The 20,000-nt window shown below is 42.4% G+C and overlaps 2 protein-coding genes and 1 long non-coding RNA gene across 3 annotated transcripts in view; 1 reads left to right on the top strand and 2 right to left on the bottom strand.

Annotated features, from left to right (window-relative positions):
- mst1rb (macrophage stimulating 1 receptor b) overlaps positions 1–20,000 on the top strand; it is a 176,834-nt gene that overhangs the window by 146,891 nt on the left and 9,943 nt on the right. Inside the window, exons 18-20 of the mRNA XM_076268443.1 lie at positions 6,987–7,096; positions 11,258–11,423; positions 12,720–12,856. Of these exons, the coding sequence (XP_076124558.1) occupies positions 6,987–7,096; positions 11,258–11,423; positions 12,720–12,856 (413 nt within the window). The remainder of the gene's footprint in view (positions 1–6,986; positions 7,097–11,257; positions 11,424–12,719; positions 12,857–20,000) is intronic.
- LOC143104389 (uncharacterized) lies at positions 15,703–16,869 on the bottom strand. The gene is made up of 3 exons (XR_012983064.1): positions 16,479–16,869; positions 16,293–16,391; positions 15,703–15,753 (listed from the first exon to the last, which is right to left on the bottom strand). It is a non-coding gene; the product is annotated as an uncharacterized LOC143104389 (long non-coding RNA).
- The window catches only part of LOC143104496 (uncharacterized), a 3,014-nt gene continuing 734 nt past the window's right edge, over positions 17,721–20,000 (bottom strand). Inside the window, exons 2-7 of the mRNA XM_076268594.1 lie at positions 19,962–19,990; positions 19,742–19,823; positions 19,327–19,407; positions 18,752–18,802; positions 17,932–18,468; positions 17,721–17,729 (exon numbers count right to left, since the gene is read on the bottom strand). Coding sequence (XP_076124709.1) covers positions 17,721–17,729; positions 17,932–18,468; positions 18,752–18,802; positions 19,327–19,407; positions 19,742–19,823; positions 19,962–19,969 — 768 coding nt within the window. The 5' untranslated portion in view covers positions 19,970–19,990. The remainder of the gene's footprint in view (positions 17,730–17,931; positions 18,469–18,751; positions 18,803–19,326; positions 19,408–19,741; positions 19,824–19,961; positions 19,991–20,000) is intronic.

The following is a 20,000-nucleotide window of genomic DNA, read 5'->3' on the forward strand; positions in this document are numbered from 1 at the left end:
CCACACACACACCACACACACACACCACACACATACACACACACACATACACACCACACACACACACAGACCTGCGCCACTTCATCCGCTGTGAGAAGAGGGTGGGCACACACACACACACACCACAGACACACACACCACACACACCACACACACACACCACACACATACACCACACACACACACACCACCACACACACATACAGTAAAGCTGCTGCTATTGGCTAATACATTAAAGCTGCGTCAGGCTAAGCTAATATTGACCCATGCACGGTGTAAAAAGTGTATATATGCATAGTGCGGCCTCTCTCCTACTTTAAGCTAATATTGACCCATGCACGGTTCACGTCACAGCATATCTGGGTCAGAAAGCTTTCCATCCCATTGAATTATGTGTGTGAATTGACTTAAACGTCAAGGAAACAAAAAACTTGTACTACTTTTTCACGTGTATACACACTGGGCTTGTCAACCAGATAGCCGTATGTGGCTGGCCAATGAATCTCTGGCCACTTGCTAACGTCGTCTACCCAGGGGCGCCTGCAGGAATTAATGCTATGGTACGCACACCCATCACCCCCCACCCCCCACCCCCCCCCCCCCCCGCAAAAAAAAAATTAACTCGTGAACAATATTTGTCCGTTTTAGGTCTGTGCATTGGTCAGCAAAAAAGTAGCCTACATAGCATAACAACATCCACATGCAATAATACAACGACAATGTATACAATGACCTATTCATTTGGACAACTTGATACAGCCCTATACAGGCTAAAGTTACCTTTAGTTTTGTTCTAGCGTAACGTGACATCTGGCTTTAGTGCAGTCTAACGTTCTGACAAGCACACCGATTGCCTACCTTGTTCTTGCCCATCTGGAATAACTCCTAGCTTTGCTGCCTCCATCCTTTCTGTTTTCGTTGTTTAAACTTGTGATATCCATGATGAGTATTGAGTTAGTGAATTAGCTCAACATTGTGTGCTGATAACCATATATAGATAGCCGAGTAAAAGAAAACAACAAGTAGCCTATTGCGTGCCTGCGTGCGTATTCTCTCTCCTGCTCAAACAAAATGCGCGCACGTTAATTTTGATAACGTGTTCACTAACTTTACGTAATAGAAAATGGTAAATAGCCTGATGGCATGCAGCTAAAGGCATACTGTGCATAGTTGGGAAGGTATGGTAGGCCAATTTGGTGTGAATACACACACACACAAGGGAAATTTTCTGTTGTTGAGTAGCTTGATGGTACGCACAGTGCGTACGGACGTACACCTGCAGGCGTGCCTGCGTCTACCCATTCTGTTATCAGCTCAGGACAATTGCCATTAGCTAAGACTAATTTGTTAAGGTACGGTTCGCGCCCCTCGGGTAACAATAACAGTGAATACCTTGACAGCTCAACATGCCGGTCTATTAGCTGTGTGTGTGTGTGCTATTAGGTGTGTGTGTGTGTGTGTGTGTGTGTGCTATTAGCTGTGTGTGTGTGTGTGTGCTATTAGCTGTGTGTGTGTGTGTGTATGTGTGTGTGTGTGCTATTAGCTATGTGTGTGTGTCTGTGGTGTGTGTGTGGCGTGTGTGTGTGTGTGTGTGTGGTGTGTGAGTGGTGTGTGTGTGTGTGTGTGTGTGTGTGTGTGTGTGTGTGTGCTATTAGCTGTGTGTGTGTGTGGTGTGTGTGTGGCGTGTGTGTGTGTGTGTGTGTGCTATTAGCTGTGTGTGTGTGTGTGGTGTGTGTGTGGCGTGTGTGTGTGGTGTGTGTGTGTGTGTGTGGTGTGTGTGTGGTGCGTGTGTGGCGTGTGTGTGTGTGTGTGGTGTGTGGTGTGTGTGTGTGTGTGTGTGGTGTGTGTGTGGCGTGTGTGTGTGTGTGTGTGTGTGGTGTGTGAGTGGCGTGTGTGTGTGTGTGTGTGTGTGTGTGTGTGTGTGTGTGCTATTAGCTGTGTGTGTGTGTGGTGTGTGTGTGGCGTGTGTGTGTGTGTGTGTGTGCTATTAGCTGTGTGTGTGTGTGTGGTGTGTGTGTGGCGTGTGTGTGTGTGTGGTGTGTGTGTGGCGTGTGTGTGTGTGCTATTAGCTGTGTGTGTGTGTGTGTGTGTGTGTGCTATTAGCTGTGTGTGTGTGGTGTGTGTGTGGCGTGTGTATGTGTGTGTGGTGTGTGTGTGTGTGTGGTGTGTGTGTGTGTGTGTGTGTGTGTGTGTGTTATTAGCTGTGTGTGTGTGTGTGCACTGGCGCCTTAATGCAGGGGCTTACCTGGGCTTCAGCCCAGGGGCCTCGACCAATGAGGGGCCTCCTAATAATAATAATGATAATCAATAATAATAAACGTTGTGTCCGTATTTGCGCCATCATTAGCCTACTCTGGAGCTAGCCTAAATAATTGAGCACATCGTACTGCTCTACAATTAGGCTACATCCATGCAGAGGCCCCCTTTGTCTTCTCCAATTCTAAAATGTAACAAAATGTAACAAAACGTAATAAATCCCAACGGGTGTAGAGGAGAGGCTGAAACTGACTGACAAACTTATCATACAAACTCTGGAGATAACGTGGGTAGGATTGAAGCAACAATAAACGAATGACGTGGATTCCTGTAACTGTCCATGAAAACAGAAGGCATAGCAGGTAAATATCGTAACAAATAGCCTGGAAATGAAACGGCTTTAAAAACATGTATTTCACTTGTCTCAAGTAGATAGATACTTTATTGATCCCCAGGGGAAATTCAAGGTCTCAGCAGCATACAGACAACACAAACACATTCTTTAACCCTTAGAACCCGATTGACGCAAAGTGCGTCAAAAAACACACCCTTTCTTCTCTGTTACATTGCTCCGGAACCGTTCATCGCAGCGAGATTTATTGCGTGACAGAGCAGAAGTGGGGCTTTCCAACGAGACTACACACGTGTCTGTACGATCAAGTATGAAAATTAAAAAAAAATCATGAAATTAAATCAAATTGCATCATATTAACAGTCTATACTTCTCTGCGTTCACCTGCGCACCCAATACTCTCGTTTGAATTACTCGCGAACCCGTGATCACATAGATATGGCAAGCATATCAGATGAAAGAGGAGACACAGGGCTATCCATTGGCACCATGTATATCGATCCTTCTGGCTTATAAAAACAGACGATATGACTGCAAAATAATAACGTCATGTACACAAGCCAATGCTGCACACTAATTACTCTCGTTTGAATTACTCGTGGACCCGTGATCGGATAGATATGCCACGCATGTCAGATGAGAGGGGAGACACAGAGCTATCATTTGATACCAAGTACATCCTTCTGGGTTATAAAACAGACGAAGTGACAGTAAAATAATCACTTCATATAGCTGGACTTACCCCACGTTTTTGTCTGTTTTTGTGGCAAAGCATGTTTATAATCCAACGCTATCGTGTGTTTCTCTATGGCAAAGCATGTTCATAATCCGGTTTTGAGATCCTAGCAAATTCCTGCATGGCATCCAATTCAAGACACATCACATTGCATCCCAATTTGTTCAACAAAGAAACACCTTTTTGCCTTTACTTTGTTCATGGCAATGCAGTAATACGTTGAGAATCATTATGAGTGCCTACACCATAGCCACACGCAGGCTAACACGCAAACTCGGGTCAAGTCAGGTCAGATCAGTACGTGTCACAGATATGGAGCGCAGAAAGGTCATTTTTCATCACTAAATAAAAAATGGCATTTATTTCCGTAAATCACACACCACATATTTCTGTAAATTGCTCAGCCCCAGAGTATCCCTCCAACATGGCAATTATATTGCCTGATTCAGGACAGTCTGCCCTACACACACATGAAATGCACGTAGAGCTATGAGCTTGCTGTGGTGAGTTACATGTCAAAATATAAGAATTTTTATAATACGCTTTTTGTATTTTAATTCTTTAAAAATCTAAATAAAATCAATGCTATTACTAATACATGAAATCTGATTCAGATCTGACTTATACAGATCTGAATAGCCTAGACTCTGCTGAAAAAAACAATATATAATATGTGTGTGTGGCACTTACAATGACCAGAATAAATCCTTATGAATAAAGGTAGTGAAAACGCCCTAAAAACAGCTTAGGGTTCTAAGGGTTAACAGCAGAAAGAGTAATTAAAGTATATAATATAAAAACACAACTAAGCAATAAGGACAGTAGAAGATAAAGAATATGCTAAATATACTAAAATACAAATTATACTAACTAACACTTAAATACAATATATAAAAATATACTAATATTTTTACCTGATATAAATGTCCTATAGGGGGCGTATATAAATGTCATATTGGAGGTGTATATTAATCACACATGTCCTATAGGGGGCGTATATAAATGTCCTATAGTGGGCGTATATAAATGTCCTATTGGGGGTGTATATAAATGTCCTATTGGGGGCGTATATTAATCACACATGTCCTATAGGGGGCATATATAAATGTCCTATAGGGGGCGTATATAAATGTCCTATAGGGGGCGTATATATAAATGTCCTATTGGGATAATCTGTAATAATAATCTGGTGGCTTCTTTTGTGGCGCCTCATGTGTAGTGACCCTCCCCCCGGCGTGCTTTCCAGCATACGAGCACCAATAGTGGACTTCTTCTGGGATAAGTTGAGTTTTGTTATAGTGGACGTCTTCTGGGATAAGTTGAGTTTTGTTATAGTGGACTTCCTCTGGGATAAGTTGAGTTTTGTTATAGTGGACGTCTTCTGGGATAAGTTGAGTTTTGTTATAGTGGACGTCTTCTGGGATAAGTTGAGTTTTGTTTTCGCCAAGAGGAAGGGGGACAAGGCTTAGTGCACCTGCTGAGCAGAGTTGCTGCTTTTCGCCTCCACTTCCTACAGAGGCTACTGTATGGACCAAAAGACTTGGTGTGGAGACCCCTGGCCTGTACATTATACATACTTCCTTGGACTATTTTTTAAGCAATGGAGGAATAAGAGACCTTGTGTAGCAGGTTCAAGTGTTAGTAATGTGGAAAATGTGTCTACAGATTTAAAAATAAGGTCTTTGCGTGTTGTGACACAGGTACTAGATAAAGTGACAGGTGCTCTAACAGGTACTAGATAAAGAGCTCTAACAGGTGCTAGATAAAGAGCTCTAACAGGTACTAGATAAAGTGCTCTAACAGGTACTAGATAAAGTGATAAAGAGAGGGGTGCTCTAACAGGTGCTAGATAAAGAGCTCTAACAGGTACTAGATAAAGAGCTCTGACAGGTGCTAGATAAAGAGCTCTGACAGGTGCTAGGCCCCAACCACCGGGCCGCGGGACATTCCTAACCGGGCCGTAGCCTACGACATGAGTTTAAAAATAAATGCATGCAAACTAAATTAAATTTAATTCGCAATAATGTCACGTTTTTACATGACATAGGCCTATATGCAGTTGTTTGATTGCACGCATGTTTGCATTTTGCAATGTCTACTTTCTTACGTCTGTCTGTCCCGCCTTCAACACTTTTACATATTGCCTTCAGCGCTGCGCAGCCTCAGGTCAGCTCACTTCACCTTCTTAGCGAACGGTAGTGTCACACGAAGTTAGCTAACCTGCTAGAATGAGCAACAAAAAACAAGTAGGCTATCTTTAGCAGGTCACTGGCCAGAGTGTTTGAGTTGCGAGAGCCGCTGCAGAAATTTCTTACAGAAAAAAAGTCACCGTTAGCTGCACATTTTAGTGATGAGGACTGGGTGTCAAAACTCGCTTACCTGTGTGGCATATTCGGGTTGCTTAATGACCTCAACCTGTCACTCCAGGGGAGACTGACGACTGTCTTTAAACTGGCAGATAAAGTCGCTGAATTTAAAGCCAAGCTTGATTTGTGGGGACGACGAGTGGACCGGGGTGTATTTGATATGTTCCAAAAAGTAGTGGGGGTTTTGGGAGAGACTGAGGCAGGGCCCTTTCTCTCGCAGCTGGTGTGCGATCACCTTGTTGCGCTTTCAAATGAGTTTGAGCGTTACTTCCCATCCTCCAAAGATCCACGGCAAACCAATGAGTGGGTCCGCAACCCATTTGTCATTATTGAATAGTCCTAATTTGTCAGCGCAGGAGAAAGAGCAGTTGATCGAAATTGCAAATGACGGGTCTTAAGAGTGTGTATGAGGAAACCCTCTCTGGCGGGTTTTTGGATCAAAACCAAAGCAGAATATCCCGAGATAGCCGTAAAAGCGCTGAAACGTTGTTTTACCATTTCCCACGACGTATCTATGCGAGGCCGGGTTTTCGGCAATGACTGCAACTAAAACCAAATTGCGCAATCGACTGGACATTTCAAACACACTGAGGGTGTCACTGTCTTGTTGCAGGGAAACAAGCACAGGGCTCCCACTGATTATATTCGTAATGCACGTTTAGGTCCCATGTTTTGTTCCCATATTTTGTTAAGCATGTTCACACTTATAGATGTAGCTTCAAGTTGTTCAATATTCATAGTTCATATTGTTCAATTTTCACTTCTCAAGTTCACGTTTTTCACATGTTTAAGAGATTGTTACCTTCACTGTTCATACATAACTGGAGCTAGTTCTTTTCTTTTTTTTTTTTTATGCCTTTAATTTGATAGGACAGTGGAGAATGACAGGAAGTGAGTGGGAGAGAGAGTCGGGGTGGGATCCGGAAAGGACCACGGGGCGGGAATCGAACCCGGGTCGCCTGCGTACGGTGCAGGTGCCCCAGCCAGTCATGCCACTGCTGGGGCCTATTGTCCTTTCTTTAATTTTGTTTATTTTTTCTCTTATCCCCTCCCCCCTTATTTATTTGTAATGCCTATTGGTAAATGTTGTTCAATAAGTTCAATAAATATTTTGCTAAATTCTAAAAAACATTCTCTCTCACTCACTCACTCTCTCTTTCTCTCTCTCTCTCTCTCTCTCTCACTCACTCTCTCTCTGTCACTCACTCTCTCTCTCACTCTCTCTCTCTCACTCACTCTCTCTAACCCTCTCTCTCACTCCATCTCTCTCTCTCAGAGTCCCACTGTAAAGGACCTGATTGGCTTTGGCCTGCAGGTTGCCATGGGGATGGAATATTTGGCACAGAAGAAGTTTGTTCACAGAGACCTGGCCGCAAGGAACTGCATGTGAGTCCTCACATTCCCTCTGTGTGTGTGTGTGTGTGTGTGTGTGTGTGTATGTGCAAGATGGTGGACACAGGCGTAATGGAGTGCGCTTGGGTGACAAACACCTAAATAAACGTCTCACACCCGTTGGAACTGCCATTGGTTTACGGCTACTGTTTTCTGCAATGTGCCTCGTAACGTCAGTAAAGTGTGCGTTCAAGGACATCTTGCACACCAGCAGAATCTACAAACAAAGGTGGACTGTCCATGGCCCCGTGCCCCAACACCCGACAGGTGGAGATTTTGCTTACCTGGGCTCACCTGGGCTTTCCTGCTGTTGGAGCACTGGGGCAGGATGAGTGGATTATACTCCAAAACAGGGAAAGAGCTTTCAGAAAAACCCTGGATACCAAACACTTAGAGGATAAACATGGCTTCAATTTCTCCAGAGACGAGAAAATGGATTACACTCCTCCGCCATTTAAATGGAGTTTATTTAAAGAGCAGGACCCTCTCCATCTGCCGGCAAAACAGGAGAGCTTTTGGAATTCCTTTCTTGAAATTCACAATCCAAATTTTGAAGAAAATGCCAACGATGACCCCTCCACTTTGAGAGATATCTCATGAAGTGTCTCCTGTCATGAATCCTCCCCTGGCTAGTAGACACAGGAACACTCTCCCCAAAGCAGGAAGCCTACATAAATAGACACGGGATGAATGAGCATGTCTTCTGTCTAAAACCTGGCATCAACGATTTTAAACATTCACCTGCCAAGTTTTATACTGTCTTCCTGGAGTTCCGCAACGCCTTTGGTACATGACTGCCACAGCCATACGTCGACATTATTGAGGATGTTTACAACAACTCATACATACAAGTTATATGTGGGAAAGCATTGACCGATCCAATACCGTTATCGACTGGCATCCAGACTGTGCCCATGGAACGCCATACGTTTTATCCTCGCGATGGTTGAAATGGATGTGCCAGCACGTGACCCCAGACTTGCGCTCCCCAAACCCAGTGCAAGCCTACGTGGATGATGTGGAAATCTCTTCCAGAGATGAAACTGTAATTCACAATATGCATGATTCAGAGTGTGCTCCGACTGGCTAGATCTCAATGATCTCTGCCACCACACCGGATTACAACTTTCCTGGCAAGGCCCTGACGGAGCGTCAATTCCCCTGACTGACAACATCATAACGGACCCGCAGATTTCCATTCTAGCGATCCTGAACGACGAGAACTCAGCCCAATATCTACAGACCCTCAGTTCTCCAGCGCAGAATAAAACGGAACACGCAAGAGCCTCAGTTCTCCAGCGCAGAATAAAACGGAATAGCAAGAGCCTCAGTTCACCAGTGCAGAATAAAACGGAACACGCAGAATAAAACGGAACACGCAAGAGCCTCAGTTCACCAGTGCAGAATAAAATGGAACACGCAAGAGCCTCAGTTCTCCAGCGCAGAATAAAACGGAACACGAAAGAGCCTCAGTTCTCAGAGTAACACGGAACACGCAGCGCTGGTCAAGCCTAAAGCTGCAAGGGAAGTTAGCAGCACTGCCTCACGCAGACCATTCTGTTAGCAGCACTGTTAACAGCACTGCCCTACGCAGACCATTCTGTTTCTTGTTCTATGTATTAGCCTGGTCCTACCAGATTTCATAATGTACAGAGAGTCTGGCCACTTTCCATTGCCAAGCGTTAACTTCCTTGAAGGCGAGTACTTTGTTGAAGTTTAAAACTATTGGATCTGCCCAGAGCCATTCTGGATCTGCCATAACCAATCGCTAACGTTTGGTCGTGACGTATGTCTGGCTCAAACTAGCGCACGACCTCAACGTCATCGTTCTCAGCTACTCCCTCTGTTCGCTGATTGGACCTGCAGATTTTTGCAGGAGAAAACCCGCGAATATACTGCAGACCCAGACGACGTACTGAAGGGAAAATTGAGCGGAAGTACAAAGGAGGGAGAGCCAGGCTAACTAACTATTCCATTTCAGAGGACATCTTAATATTTATGGTTAAAGCGCAACTACAATGTCTTCCAACAAAATACTACCTAACAGTATGGTACCCGCAACACAACACAACCCATACGGCATATTCCACCCAACACAACCCACACGGCATATTCCACCCAACACAACCCATACGCCATATTCCACCCAACACAACCCATACGGCATATTCCACACAACACAACCCATACTGCATATTCCACCCAACACAACCCATTCTGCATATTCCACCCAAATCAACACAACCCACACGGCATATTCCACACAACACAACACAACCCATACGGCATATTCCACCTAACACAACCCATACTGCATATTCCACCCAACACAACACAACCCATACTGCATATTGCACCCAACACAACCCATACTGCATATTCCACCCAACACAACCCATACTGCATATTGCACCCAACACAACCCATACTGCATATTCCACCCAACACAACCTATACTGCATATTCCACCCAACACAACCCATACTGCATATTCCACCCAACACAACCCATTCTGCATATTCCACCCAACACAACACAACCTATACTGCATATTCCACCCAACACAACACAACACAACCCATACTGCATATTCCACCCAACACAACACAACCCATACTGCATATTCCACCCAACACAACCCAACACAACCCATACTGCATATTGCACCCAACACAACCCAACACAACACAACCCATACTGCATATTGCACCCAAATCTTGCAAAGCTTCTCCAACACACATATTGCACACTGCCCTCTCCCCACATACACAGTACACTATCCCATCTCCCTTGTCATCCCCCCAACACACACACCAAGACCCTTGGCAGTTGGGTTAGCCCCTTGAGCCGTGGATATGCCCAAGGTTTCTTCCTTGGTAAGGGAGTTTTTCCTTGCCCCTGTTGCTCTTGGGTGCTCCTTGTTGGTGCCCCCCCCCCCCCCAATCCCAATCCTCCCCCACCTTTCTTATACAGCCCTTGCCACTTAATCTACTAAACCCCTCTTCTACTGCACTTTTTACCCCCCCCCCCCCATAAATGCACAAATAGGCTGACACCAGACATAATTTCACTGCATTTCTTACTTCCAGTAACTATATGCATGTGACAATAAACTTCCTTGTATCCTTGTATCTTGTAAATGAACAGGAGAATGAAACAGTTGTGCACATTCTGAATGGATGTCTGCATTGTACTGCATAGTAGCCTGCTGTACTTTACTGCAGAAATATATTTTAGACATGAAAATACTAAAGTACTGCACTGCATTGTAGTATAACACTGTAAAAACTGCAGTTATTTTGTAGTAATGATAAGTGCTGCAGATGCACAAATTTATATAAAACAGAAATATTAATTTACTTTGAAGTGACCCATTCTGCATATTCCACCCAACACAACACAACACATATTATACATATAGGGCTGGTGTACAGCATGACATTTGTTGTGCATATTAATAAATTGCACTTATTAACGCAAACATATTCTTTATCTGATTACTTGATTAATCAATGAAATAATCGCTAGAATACTCGATTCCAAAAACACTCGATAGCTGCAGCCCTAGTTTACAGTTCTCAAAATTGTAAACACACACCTCCATTCTCAAGCTACATTCACAAAACATCTGACACTTAGTGCAAAACTGAACAGTTGCTTAAATACATTTTACCTGTGCTCAAAACCAGCAGTCAGAATGAAAACACTACTGAGCGGTCACTACACACTACATCAAAAAATAGAAAACACAGCGTCAGGGCCTGCAAACCCAGGAGAAATGTTCAGTCTTTACTATACAGTAAATGTTCAGTCTTTACTATACAGTAAATGTTCAGTCTTTACAGTAAATGTTCATTATTTACAACACAGAAAATTTATTTTGCACCTAAAAATCACTGTGTGTGTGTGTGTGTGTGTGTGTGTGTGTGTGTGTGTGTAGATACAAATAAAGAAGTGAACTGTGTGTGTGTGTGTGGGGGGGGTACAAATGAAGAAGTAAACTGTGTGTGTGTGTGGGGGGGGGGGTACAAATGAAGAAGTAAACTGTGTGTGTGTGTGTGGGGGGGGGGTACAAATGAAGAAGTAAACTGTGTGTGTGTGTGGGGGGGGGGTACAAATGAAGAAGTAAACTGTGTGTGTGTGTTGTCTCTGTAGGCTGGATGAGTCCTACACAGTGAAGGTGGCGGACTTTGGCATGGCACGGGACGTGTTTGATAAGGAGTACTACAGCGTGCAGGATCACAAGAAGGCCAAGCTGCCCGTCAAGTGGATGGCCATCGAGAGCCTCCAGACTCAGAAGTTCACCTCCAAATCAGACGTGGTCAGAGTCCAGCTCTAGAACCCCAGAACAGTGCAGAACAGTGCAGAACAGTAAAGAACAGCACAGAACTGGAGAGAACAGTGTAGAACAGTAAAGAACAGCACAGAACTGGAGAGAACAGTGTAGGATAGTATAGAATAGGAAATAACTTTCCAGAACTGTGTAGAACTGTGTAGAACAGTGCAGAACTGTGTAGAACAGAATAGAACAGTACAAAACAATGTAGAACTATGTGGAACAGTACAGAAAAGTGTAGAACAATATAGTACAGATCATCAGAGCAATACAGAACACAGCAAGCAGACAGGTGCCCAGAACAAAGCAGGAGAATAATCCAGTCTGTGTATGAGTGTGTGTGTATGGTGCATGTATGAGTGTGCATATATGAGTGTGTGTGTATGAGTGTGTGTGTATGAGTGTATATGAGTGTGTGTGTATGAGTGTGTGTATATGAGTGTGTGTATGAGTGTGTGTGTGTGTATGAGCTCAGCCTCCTCTAAAATATCACGGAAAATCGCATCAAATAACACTATTACATTAGCTTCTAGCCTACTATTCCAACTAGAACATGCTGAAAACATGTTCATCTTCATGGGTAGTTTGTTCAGCAGTAAGGTTTTGCCGTGATCGTGATTTCGCACCCGTAATACATTGCTGTGACGACACGATCCATCAAAAAACCATGCAAAAAACCCATAGATGCTCGGCTTCACTGGACTTTCAATGGCATTACAGAGTGGGCTGATCTCAGTGCAGAAAAGCTACACGTTTATTGGACAAATGCCACAAAATCGTCATTTCCAGGGAAGACCGGCGTCTCTGGGAGTGAATGGGACAGTGGGATGGCCCGGACGCCGAGCTTCTGTATGATGATTAGAGGAACCGTTATAGAGCTTCTGTATGATGATTAGAGGAACCGTTATAGAGCTTCTGTATGATGATTGGAGGAACCGTCTGGAGGCTGGACTCTTTTATATGTATATAGCCTCTATAGCCTACTGTTTGCTCTATTCTGGGTTTTGGGATAATGTTTGCCCTCAAAGAACAATATAGCACCTTAATAATATTAATTTTATAATTGACCATATTTATCAGAGCTTCCCCTATTGCAAAGAGCAGCAACCGCCACTGGAGTGTGTGTGTATGAGTGTGTGTGTGTGTGTGTGTGTGAATGTGTTTATGTGTGTGTGTATGTGTGTGTGTGTGTGTGTGTGTGTTGTAGTAGTCATTCAGTATGCTGCTGTGGAAGAGGCTTAATGTGTGTGTGTGTTGTCTGTGTGTGTGTGTGTGTTGCAGTGGTCATTCGGCGTCTTGCTATGGGAGATGTTGACCCGGGGAGCGAGTCCTTATCCTGAGGTTGACCCCTATGACATCACACACTACCTGCTGAAGGGACGGAGACTTCCGCAACCACAATACTGCCCTGACCCCCTGTGAGTCACACACACACACACACACACATGCACACACACACATGCACACACACACACACATCCACACACATGCACACACACACATACCCATCTTTATCACCACCTGGGGACACCTGACAGAACGGTCACTTTTGGGGACACCACTTTCTAAGCATGGTAAAGACAAGGCATTGCACAGGAGCATTGGATATGGGTTCAGTAATAAGCAAATCAGTTGGAATATAGAATACACACTTCATACCTGAAGTTAGTCTGACACCTGACTCCTGACCAGCCACAGGGGACAGGTGTCAGGTGGTCAAAGTGAGGACTCTGGCCCCGCCCATAGTCACGCCCACCCAAGTGATGTAATCAACAAGCACAGTGCAATCTGGGGACCAACTTCTGTATTTTCTTGGATATACTGAAAACCATTCTGAAGGAGCACATGTAATGTAAACCACATTTGTTCAAGTTGCAATGCATCTTATACTATAATACCATGAGTGGTTTTGAGGATTTACTGTTGTTTTGGAAATACTCGTGAGACCTGTCTCATGACACCAAGTTGAAGCTAATACGTATATACAAAAGGAAAGAAATAAAAACATTAGTAGCAATCAACACATTTATTGGCTGCTTAACACAGTGCCAGAATGCATAACCACACTTCATTAGAACGTTATGAGGTAGATTGTTGTGATAGTTATTAGCGTACATTATTTCTGAAAGTGCTAGTAATGCTACAGTCAACACCATGTGAAAAAGCAGATACCTTCTCAATATAAAATATCTACTCAGGCATTGCAGATACCAAGTGAATAATGAAAATAAAAGAAATATTAAAATTAATTAAAAAAAATGTGTCGTCAGAATATTTTTAACGAACCTCGTCAACAAGGATACAACGTACCTTCTTCTCCCACACAACTCTTTACACCTCAACATTATCACAATCATGAGCATCATTAATTTTCCTCTAAAGCCTGTTTGTATGAGCATGTAGTATTAACAACGAAAGTACACAATTGACCCTCTCCCAACCTAAAATAATTTAAGTACTGTTAAAATAAAGTGCATGTACTGTAATACCAATGACAAAAACATTGCTGACCCTCTGCCAACATAAAATATAAACAAGAATACTGTGTAAGTACAGGGCATGTATTATGTGGTCCTCTGAAATGCTCAAGCCCTGTTAAGAAAACTGAACACATTCCCATCTCCCACCCCCAAACTCATTCTTATCAAATTGCTATAAAAGGGTCTGTGTGGTTCTTTGGTAGGACACACAACGATTTTTGACATAAAACTTAACTGACATCCAGTCACGGAACTTAAGTGCTTCAGGTGCGGAGTTGATACAAGAAACGCAGTCTGCCTTCCCAGGAGTTCTGCCTGTAGTGATACATTTCATCAGGGTCTTCTCAACAGCGCCGATTTCTTCTTGACTCCATGGTCTTCTCTTGCGGCAGGCTGTGAAATAGAATCACAACAAAGAATATCAAAAAGACACTAATGAAATATGCTTAACCAAAAATATTCACACTTATGTGTCTTTCAAGTCTGACAATGAATGAATTGTTGTATGATGCAGTTGTTTGACAAGTTTTAATTTGATAAAGACAGAGGCCTATACATTTATTTTAGCTCAGTTTCCTGACAGGTTTAACATATTTACTTGAACACAAACCCTATCATTTGCTACACTAGTTTTGATCGGACTACATAAGTTCATATCAGAACACAAACATCCATCATACTTACATGTCTTGGATGCTGCATCTGGAACATCGGAGTTCATTTCATCACATTTACTTTGGCTCTTCATCTTTGATGTGCCTAAAAAACAAACAATTTCACACCACAAATCACCGTCCTGTCTGCAACACACATTTTGTGAAGGGCAAACAACATTTTTTAAAATGAATCTGTATGAAGACACGTTTGCAAAGAGGAGAAGCAATTTTTTGCTTCTGATTTATTTATTTTTTGCTTCACATTCATGAAAGGTTTGGTATGAATATTGAGTCATGTATCATGAAACAGTCATGAATGCTTTATGTGCAGTTTATGACAGCTGCTATGAATGTGTTATGAACTCACCCGTCAAGTAAAGTGTTACCCAAATGTTTGTGAAAAGTTTTTAGTGAGTTAGGAGTCCTCTTGACTATTTCTAAGCTATCCCAGACTTAGGTGCTACTTTTAGGGCTAAAATACTTTGAGTTACTCCCCAGCTGACAGTTATATTGTGGCAACGTTGTGAGCATGTACCGCATAGGTCGTCGCGGCATAGTTAAATAACATGGTGGCTACGTACATTTACGAATCGTTTGGATGTGGTGGCTACATTTCTTGTCCATACCTAAAGTTACGTGCAGAGGACTTTCAGGGGATGTCAATTATGTTGCTACAGCATTCTCTGAAAGTTAGGAGTTACTTTTAGCCTTAAGATTATTCTTTGTGAATATGGCCCCTGCTGTCTCCGATGACATTTATTTATCAGTTAGGCATGAACAAAACCTTACTCACGTTTCTTAGTAGCTGAACCTGGATCCTCGGACTCTTCCTCTGATTGCATGCAATGTTTCTTCTTTGAAGTGCCTGCGTTTCAGACATTAAAATCAGCATCATGTTCAACGCCTTCAAGACAACCTGCAAGCATTCATATTACTCTTAATACTTACGTTTCTTAGCAGCTGAACCTGGATCCTCGGACTCTTCCTCTGATTGCATGCAGTGTTTCTTCTTTGAAGTGCCTGCGTTTCAGACATTAAAATCAGCATCATGTTCAACACCTTCAAGACAACCTGCAAGCATTCATATTACTCTTAATACTTACGTTTCTTAGCAGCTGAACCTGGATCGATCCTCGGACTCGTCCTCTGATTGCATGCACTGTTTCTTCTTTGAAGTACCTGCGTTTCAGACATTAAAATCAGCATCATGTTCAACACCTTCAAGACAACCTGCAAGCATTCATATTACCCAGTGTTTCCGCTAGATTTTTTTTAACAGTGGCGGCAGGTACCTCGGATTAGCATTGCTGTTTATTCTCAAACTGCAATTTTCAGCAGCCAGCGGAGGGCATTTAGCCTACTAGTACTATGCTTCCAGACAATATTTTGCGTCTCCCCTAATTCTGAAGCAGTGGCACTGCTAAATGAAGAGGAAACACTGAGAAGAAAGTTAATGCTTTAAATAGGCTACATCAATACAATATATAATATGTAAACTGAAACTGGACGGGCCATAGTAACCTCTGACTAGTTTAGGCTACTTATTGTTAAATTGCTATGTGAGCAGCAGCCAGCAGGGGAGGATACGTCGCAGGATTATTTAAAAAGCAAATGTGCGTCTGCCCTGATTCTGATACCGTGGCGGTATTAATTAAACAATGGGGGGGCCGCCATGCTGAAATAAATGTAGAGGAAACACTGTTACCCTTAATACTTACGTTTCTTAGCAGCTGAAGGTAGGTAGGATGTAGAAGGTGGGCTTAGTTCTTCGCCTGTCAGTTCGCTTTCTGAATGGTCACTCTCCTCTGGAATTGTTTCTAAAGCACACCAATCAGAAACTTGTGAAATCTACTAAATGTATAAATCATAGTGAGATTAACATTAACCTTGAACATCATAATTACCATTGGGATCAATTTCAATTTCGTCTAAATTCTTTCCTTTGTAGTCCATTAAGCACCCTCTTTCCATGGCCATCAGGACTTTACTAACTTTAGCCAGTTGTAGTGTTCCTTCTGGCAGACGATAGAACTTGCGGTGGACTGCGATGTTGTGGCCCAAAAAATCAGCCAATTGATCCATTTCTGTATCTTTGAGGTTCAAAACCTTGGAAAGTGTGGATACATGTTTCCTTAATTTCGTAGAGGATAAGCGCTCTGGGTATTTGGCTTGGCACTCCTTTGCAAACTGGTGAATGCACTTGTAGCCTCGAATAAACGTTTCTTGTCTAGGTCTGGCAAAAAAATAGATGTTATTTTCGAGAACCTCACAGGATGCACGAGTCTTCACTAACAATTCCATGGACGCCTGCATTGCTGGGGTTAGCAGTAGAGGGACCTTCCTGTCTCTCTTCCCACGAATTTCAATCCTTTTGAAGTGTTCACACAGCTTCTTCTCTAGAGCAGTTAGAGCCTCAGCTACATCTGCATGCAAGGGCACATCAGTTGCAGTGAAGGCAGTCAGGCGCATTTTTGACACCTCCCCCTCTCTTCTACGGTTGAACAGTATGAGCTGAGCGAGGGTTACTTCAGCTAGATCAACCCAGTTCCTTGATGATTCCTCGTTTGTTAGCTGTTGGTATGCTTCTTTTTGTTTTTGATCCATGTACATGTGCATTTTTTTAACATCTTCAGTGAATGGCAGCAGTTGTGGGGTGTTCCACTTCGCTTCTGAAAGTGTTTTCAGTGCAGATGAGGAAACTTTTTCATTCCAGCATGTTCGGTAAATTTGTTTGAAGTGTTGTGCATTTTCAACAATTTTCTTTTCCCCCGATATCATTGCATTACATTCAATAATGCTCGCAATCTTCTGCAAGCTGTGGCCTAATTTTAAAGCCAGTGAAGGTATTTTGAAAGAATTGGAGTTACTGTCAAAGCCTGCTACATCCTTCACAGCATTCACAACATGTGGAAAGTTCGACGGAAGAATAAAATCCTCCATTGTCTTCATTGGGGATTCCCGTGTACCTGCTAACAGCAGTCTTCCAATCTCCCTCATCTTTTGCCTAATGTATTCGTGTTTTGAAGGATCATGGCCAATTTTGTTAAACATTTGCTCTCCCATCTTTACAATGCACACGTCATTTTTAGCGGCATGGGTAACATCATCCTGACTCATTTCACTTAAGAGCTTCCATAACTTAGCACTTACTCCCACTGGTACAGGTTGAGCGTTTGCACAGAGTGATTGTATTCTGTTTTTGCCAGGTTTGAGTACCCCACACTGTCTAGCCAAAGTGCACCTTTTCATATGCTTCCAAAGAAACCTTCTCTTGAAAAGCCCTTGGCAGCTTAAACAATGCAGGAAATCTTTAGGATTGATATTACTGTCACTTGTTTGTTTACAAGGAACTATCACGCCAGAGCCTTCACGAATCACGTCAATGTTGTGTGCCCGGTTTCCTTTTTTGCGCAGAAGGTCCAGGTGAATTCTTCTTGATTTTGAATTTTTGGGGAATATAACAGCTGCAGCTACTTCTGCTTCATTTTTGTGTACATGTTCCAAGTGTCTTGCCATTTTTGCATAAGGCTTTGAACAAAAAAGACAAAAATGCCTTTTGCTGTAGGCCCTTGACCCATCTGATTTCTTTTTAACATTCATTACAACTACTGACTCACTTGAAGACTTCTCATTGTCAGTGACAGAAAAGGATGTTGTTACTGTTGTGCCATCACTGGACTTGGCAGAAGACACTTTGGGCCTGACCTTCTTTGCAGGTTCCTCATCACTGGACTTGGCAGAAGAAACTTTGGGCCTGACCTTCTTTGCAGGTTCCTCATCACTGGGCTCCTCTGAGCTGCTGCTATTTGAGTCCGGAACATAATCGTCCTCACTGCCACTATCTTCACTGCTGGGCAAAGAATCCCTTGGAATGCCCAGCATCTCTTTTGTGAGCTTCAGATAGAAAAACAAAGATTAATTTTAAAGCAATGTTTAGAAAGTTTTGCAGTCTGCTTACTGATATTAAAAAAAAGCTGTGATGAAGTCAAATACCATGAATGAGAGTAATAGGAGTATCTATGAAATGTAATCTACTAACACTATGACAACTATCACCACATCTATGATAAAACATAACTCATTCATTAATATCAAGACAACATTGTACAACAAATACACAAACACAATTTGTTCTCCCATATTTCACTGGGTCAAGTAGTCTTATATTATCACTTACAAACACACTTTCCGTTCGCTGTAGCTCTGGAACTAATTCTGAAGCACTGTTCTGTGGAGGACAAGAACACATAGGAGGACATCAAATATATACACTATATTGCCAAAAGTATTGGGTTATCTGCCTTGACCCCCATATGAACTTCAGTCACATCCTGTTATTAATCCATAGAGCTTAATATGACACCATTTTCTGCTATAACAGCTTCAACTCTTCTGGGAACACTCCTACACCTTGTGGAAAGCCTTCCCAGAAGAGTTGAAGCTGTTATAGCTTAAAAAAGTGGACAGACGTCATATTAAACCCTATGGATTAAGAATAGGATGTGACTGAAGTTCATATCGGGGTCAAGGCAGGTGACCCAATACTTTTGGAAATATAGTGTATATAGCAATCACATATTACCAGACAATATACAGAGAATCAAATATATAGCCATCACATAAGACCGGACAATATAAGGAGAATCAGGTCCAAACATATTTCCGAGTTTTGTGTTCACACCTGTAGCACACAACACGTCTCCTGGAGTAAACACTGGGTGATTTAACATGTTTAGAATGTAAATTACTTACATTTCGTGCTTTTGTTGTTCTTTTTGGGCCTTCCGTTTTGTATCTCGATTCTGCATCGCTCTCCTGCTTCCCCATGGTTGCCTGTAACAAACATATAAGCAATTAAATGATCATTTAATTCCACTATTCATGCCCATAAGACATTTTCTCAAGAATGTTTTTATTGCATATGAACAATAATGATTGCTCTTTCTTCACATGGCACACAGGCAAACATTAACAGTCATCTACAGTATGCCTCCATCTCCAAGTCCTGGGTCTACAGCAGTTCATTGCATTAAATGGTCTATTATTGATTAAATAAGAACAACATCATCCTTATATTACAATTTTGCCTCATCCCATATACAATTTATTTAGAGAATTGTTATTACTGTGATGTGCAAACTAATGAGAGTGTAGCTGTTAACTATACCATTTTATCATACAGGGATTCACACTTTGAGTGATGCTGGCGCAAAACTAAAATCCGTTTTAAGAACCTCTCCGAGTTGGTACTGTGCAATAGAAAAGAAAAGCATGCATTTTACACCATTACACTAATAATAGTCTAATACATATTATACATCAATATGTTAGCCCAAATTTAGTCTGGACTAAGCATGACCATAGGAATACAAATTTGAAATGCTTACCTTGTCATTTCACATGCTCAACAAGTAATCTAAGGAGAT

The sequence above is a fragment of the Alosa pseudoharengus genome, unplaced genomic scaffold (assembly GCF_046254945.1).
Source record: "Alosa pseudoharengus isolate Yale_2024_CS ecotype anadromous, Long Island Sound unplaced genomic scaffold, YU_APseudo_1.1 YU_APseudo_1.1_scf_5, whole genome shotgun sequence".
Lineage (NCBI taxonomy): Eukaryota > Metazoa > Chordata > Actinopteri > Clupeiformes > Clupeidae > Alosa > Alosa pseudoharengus.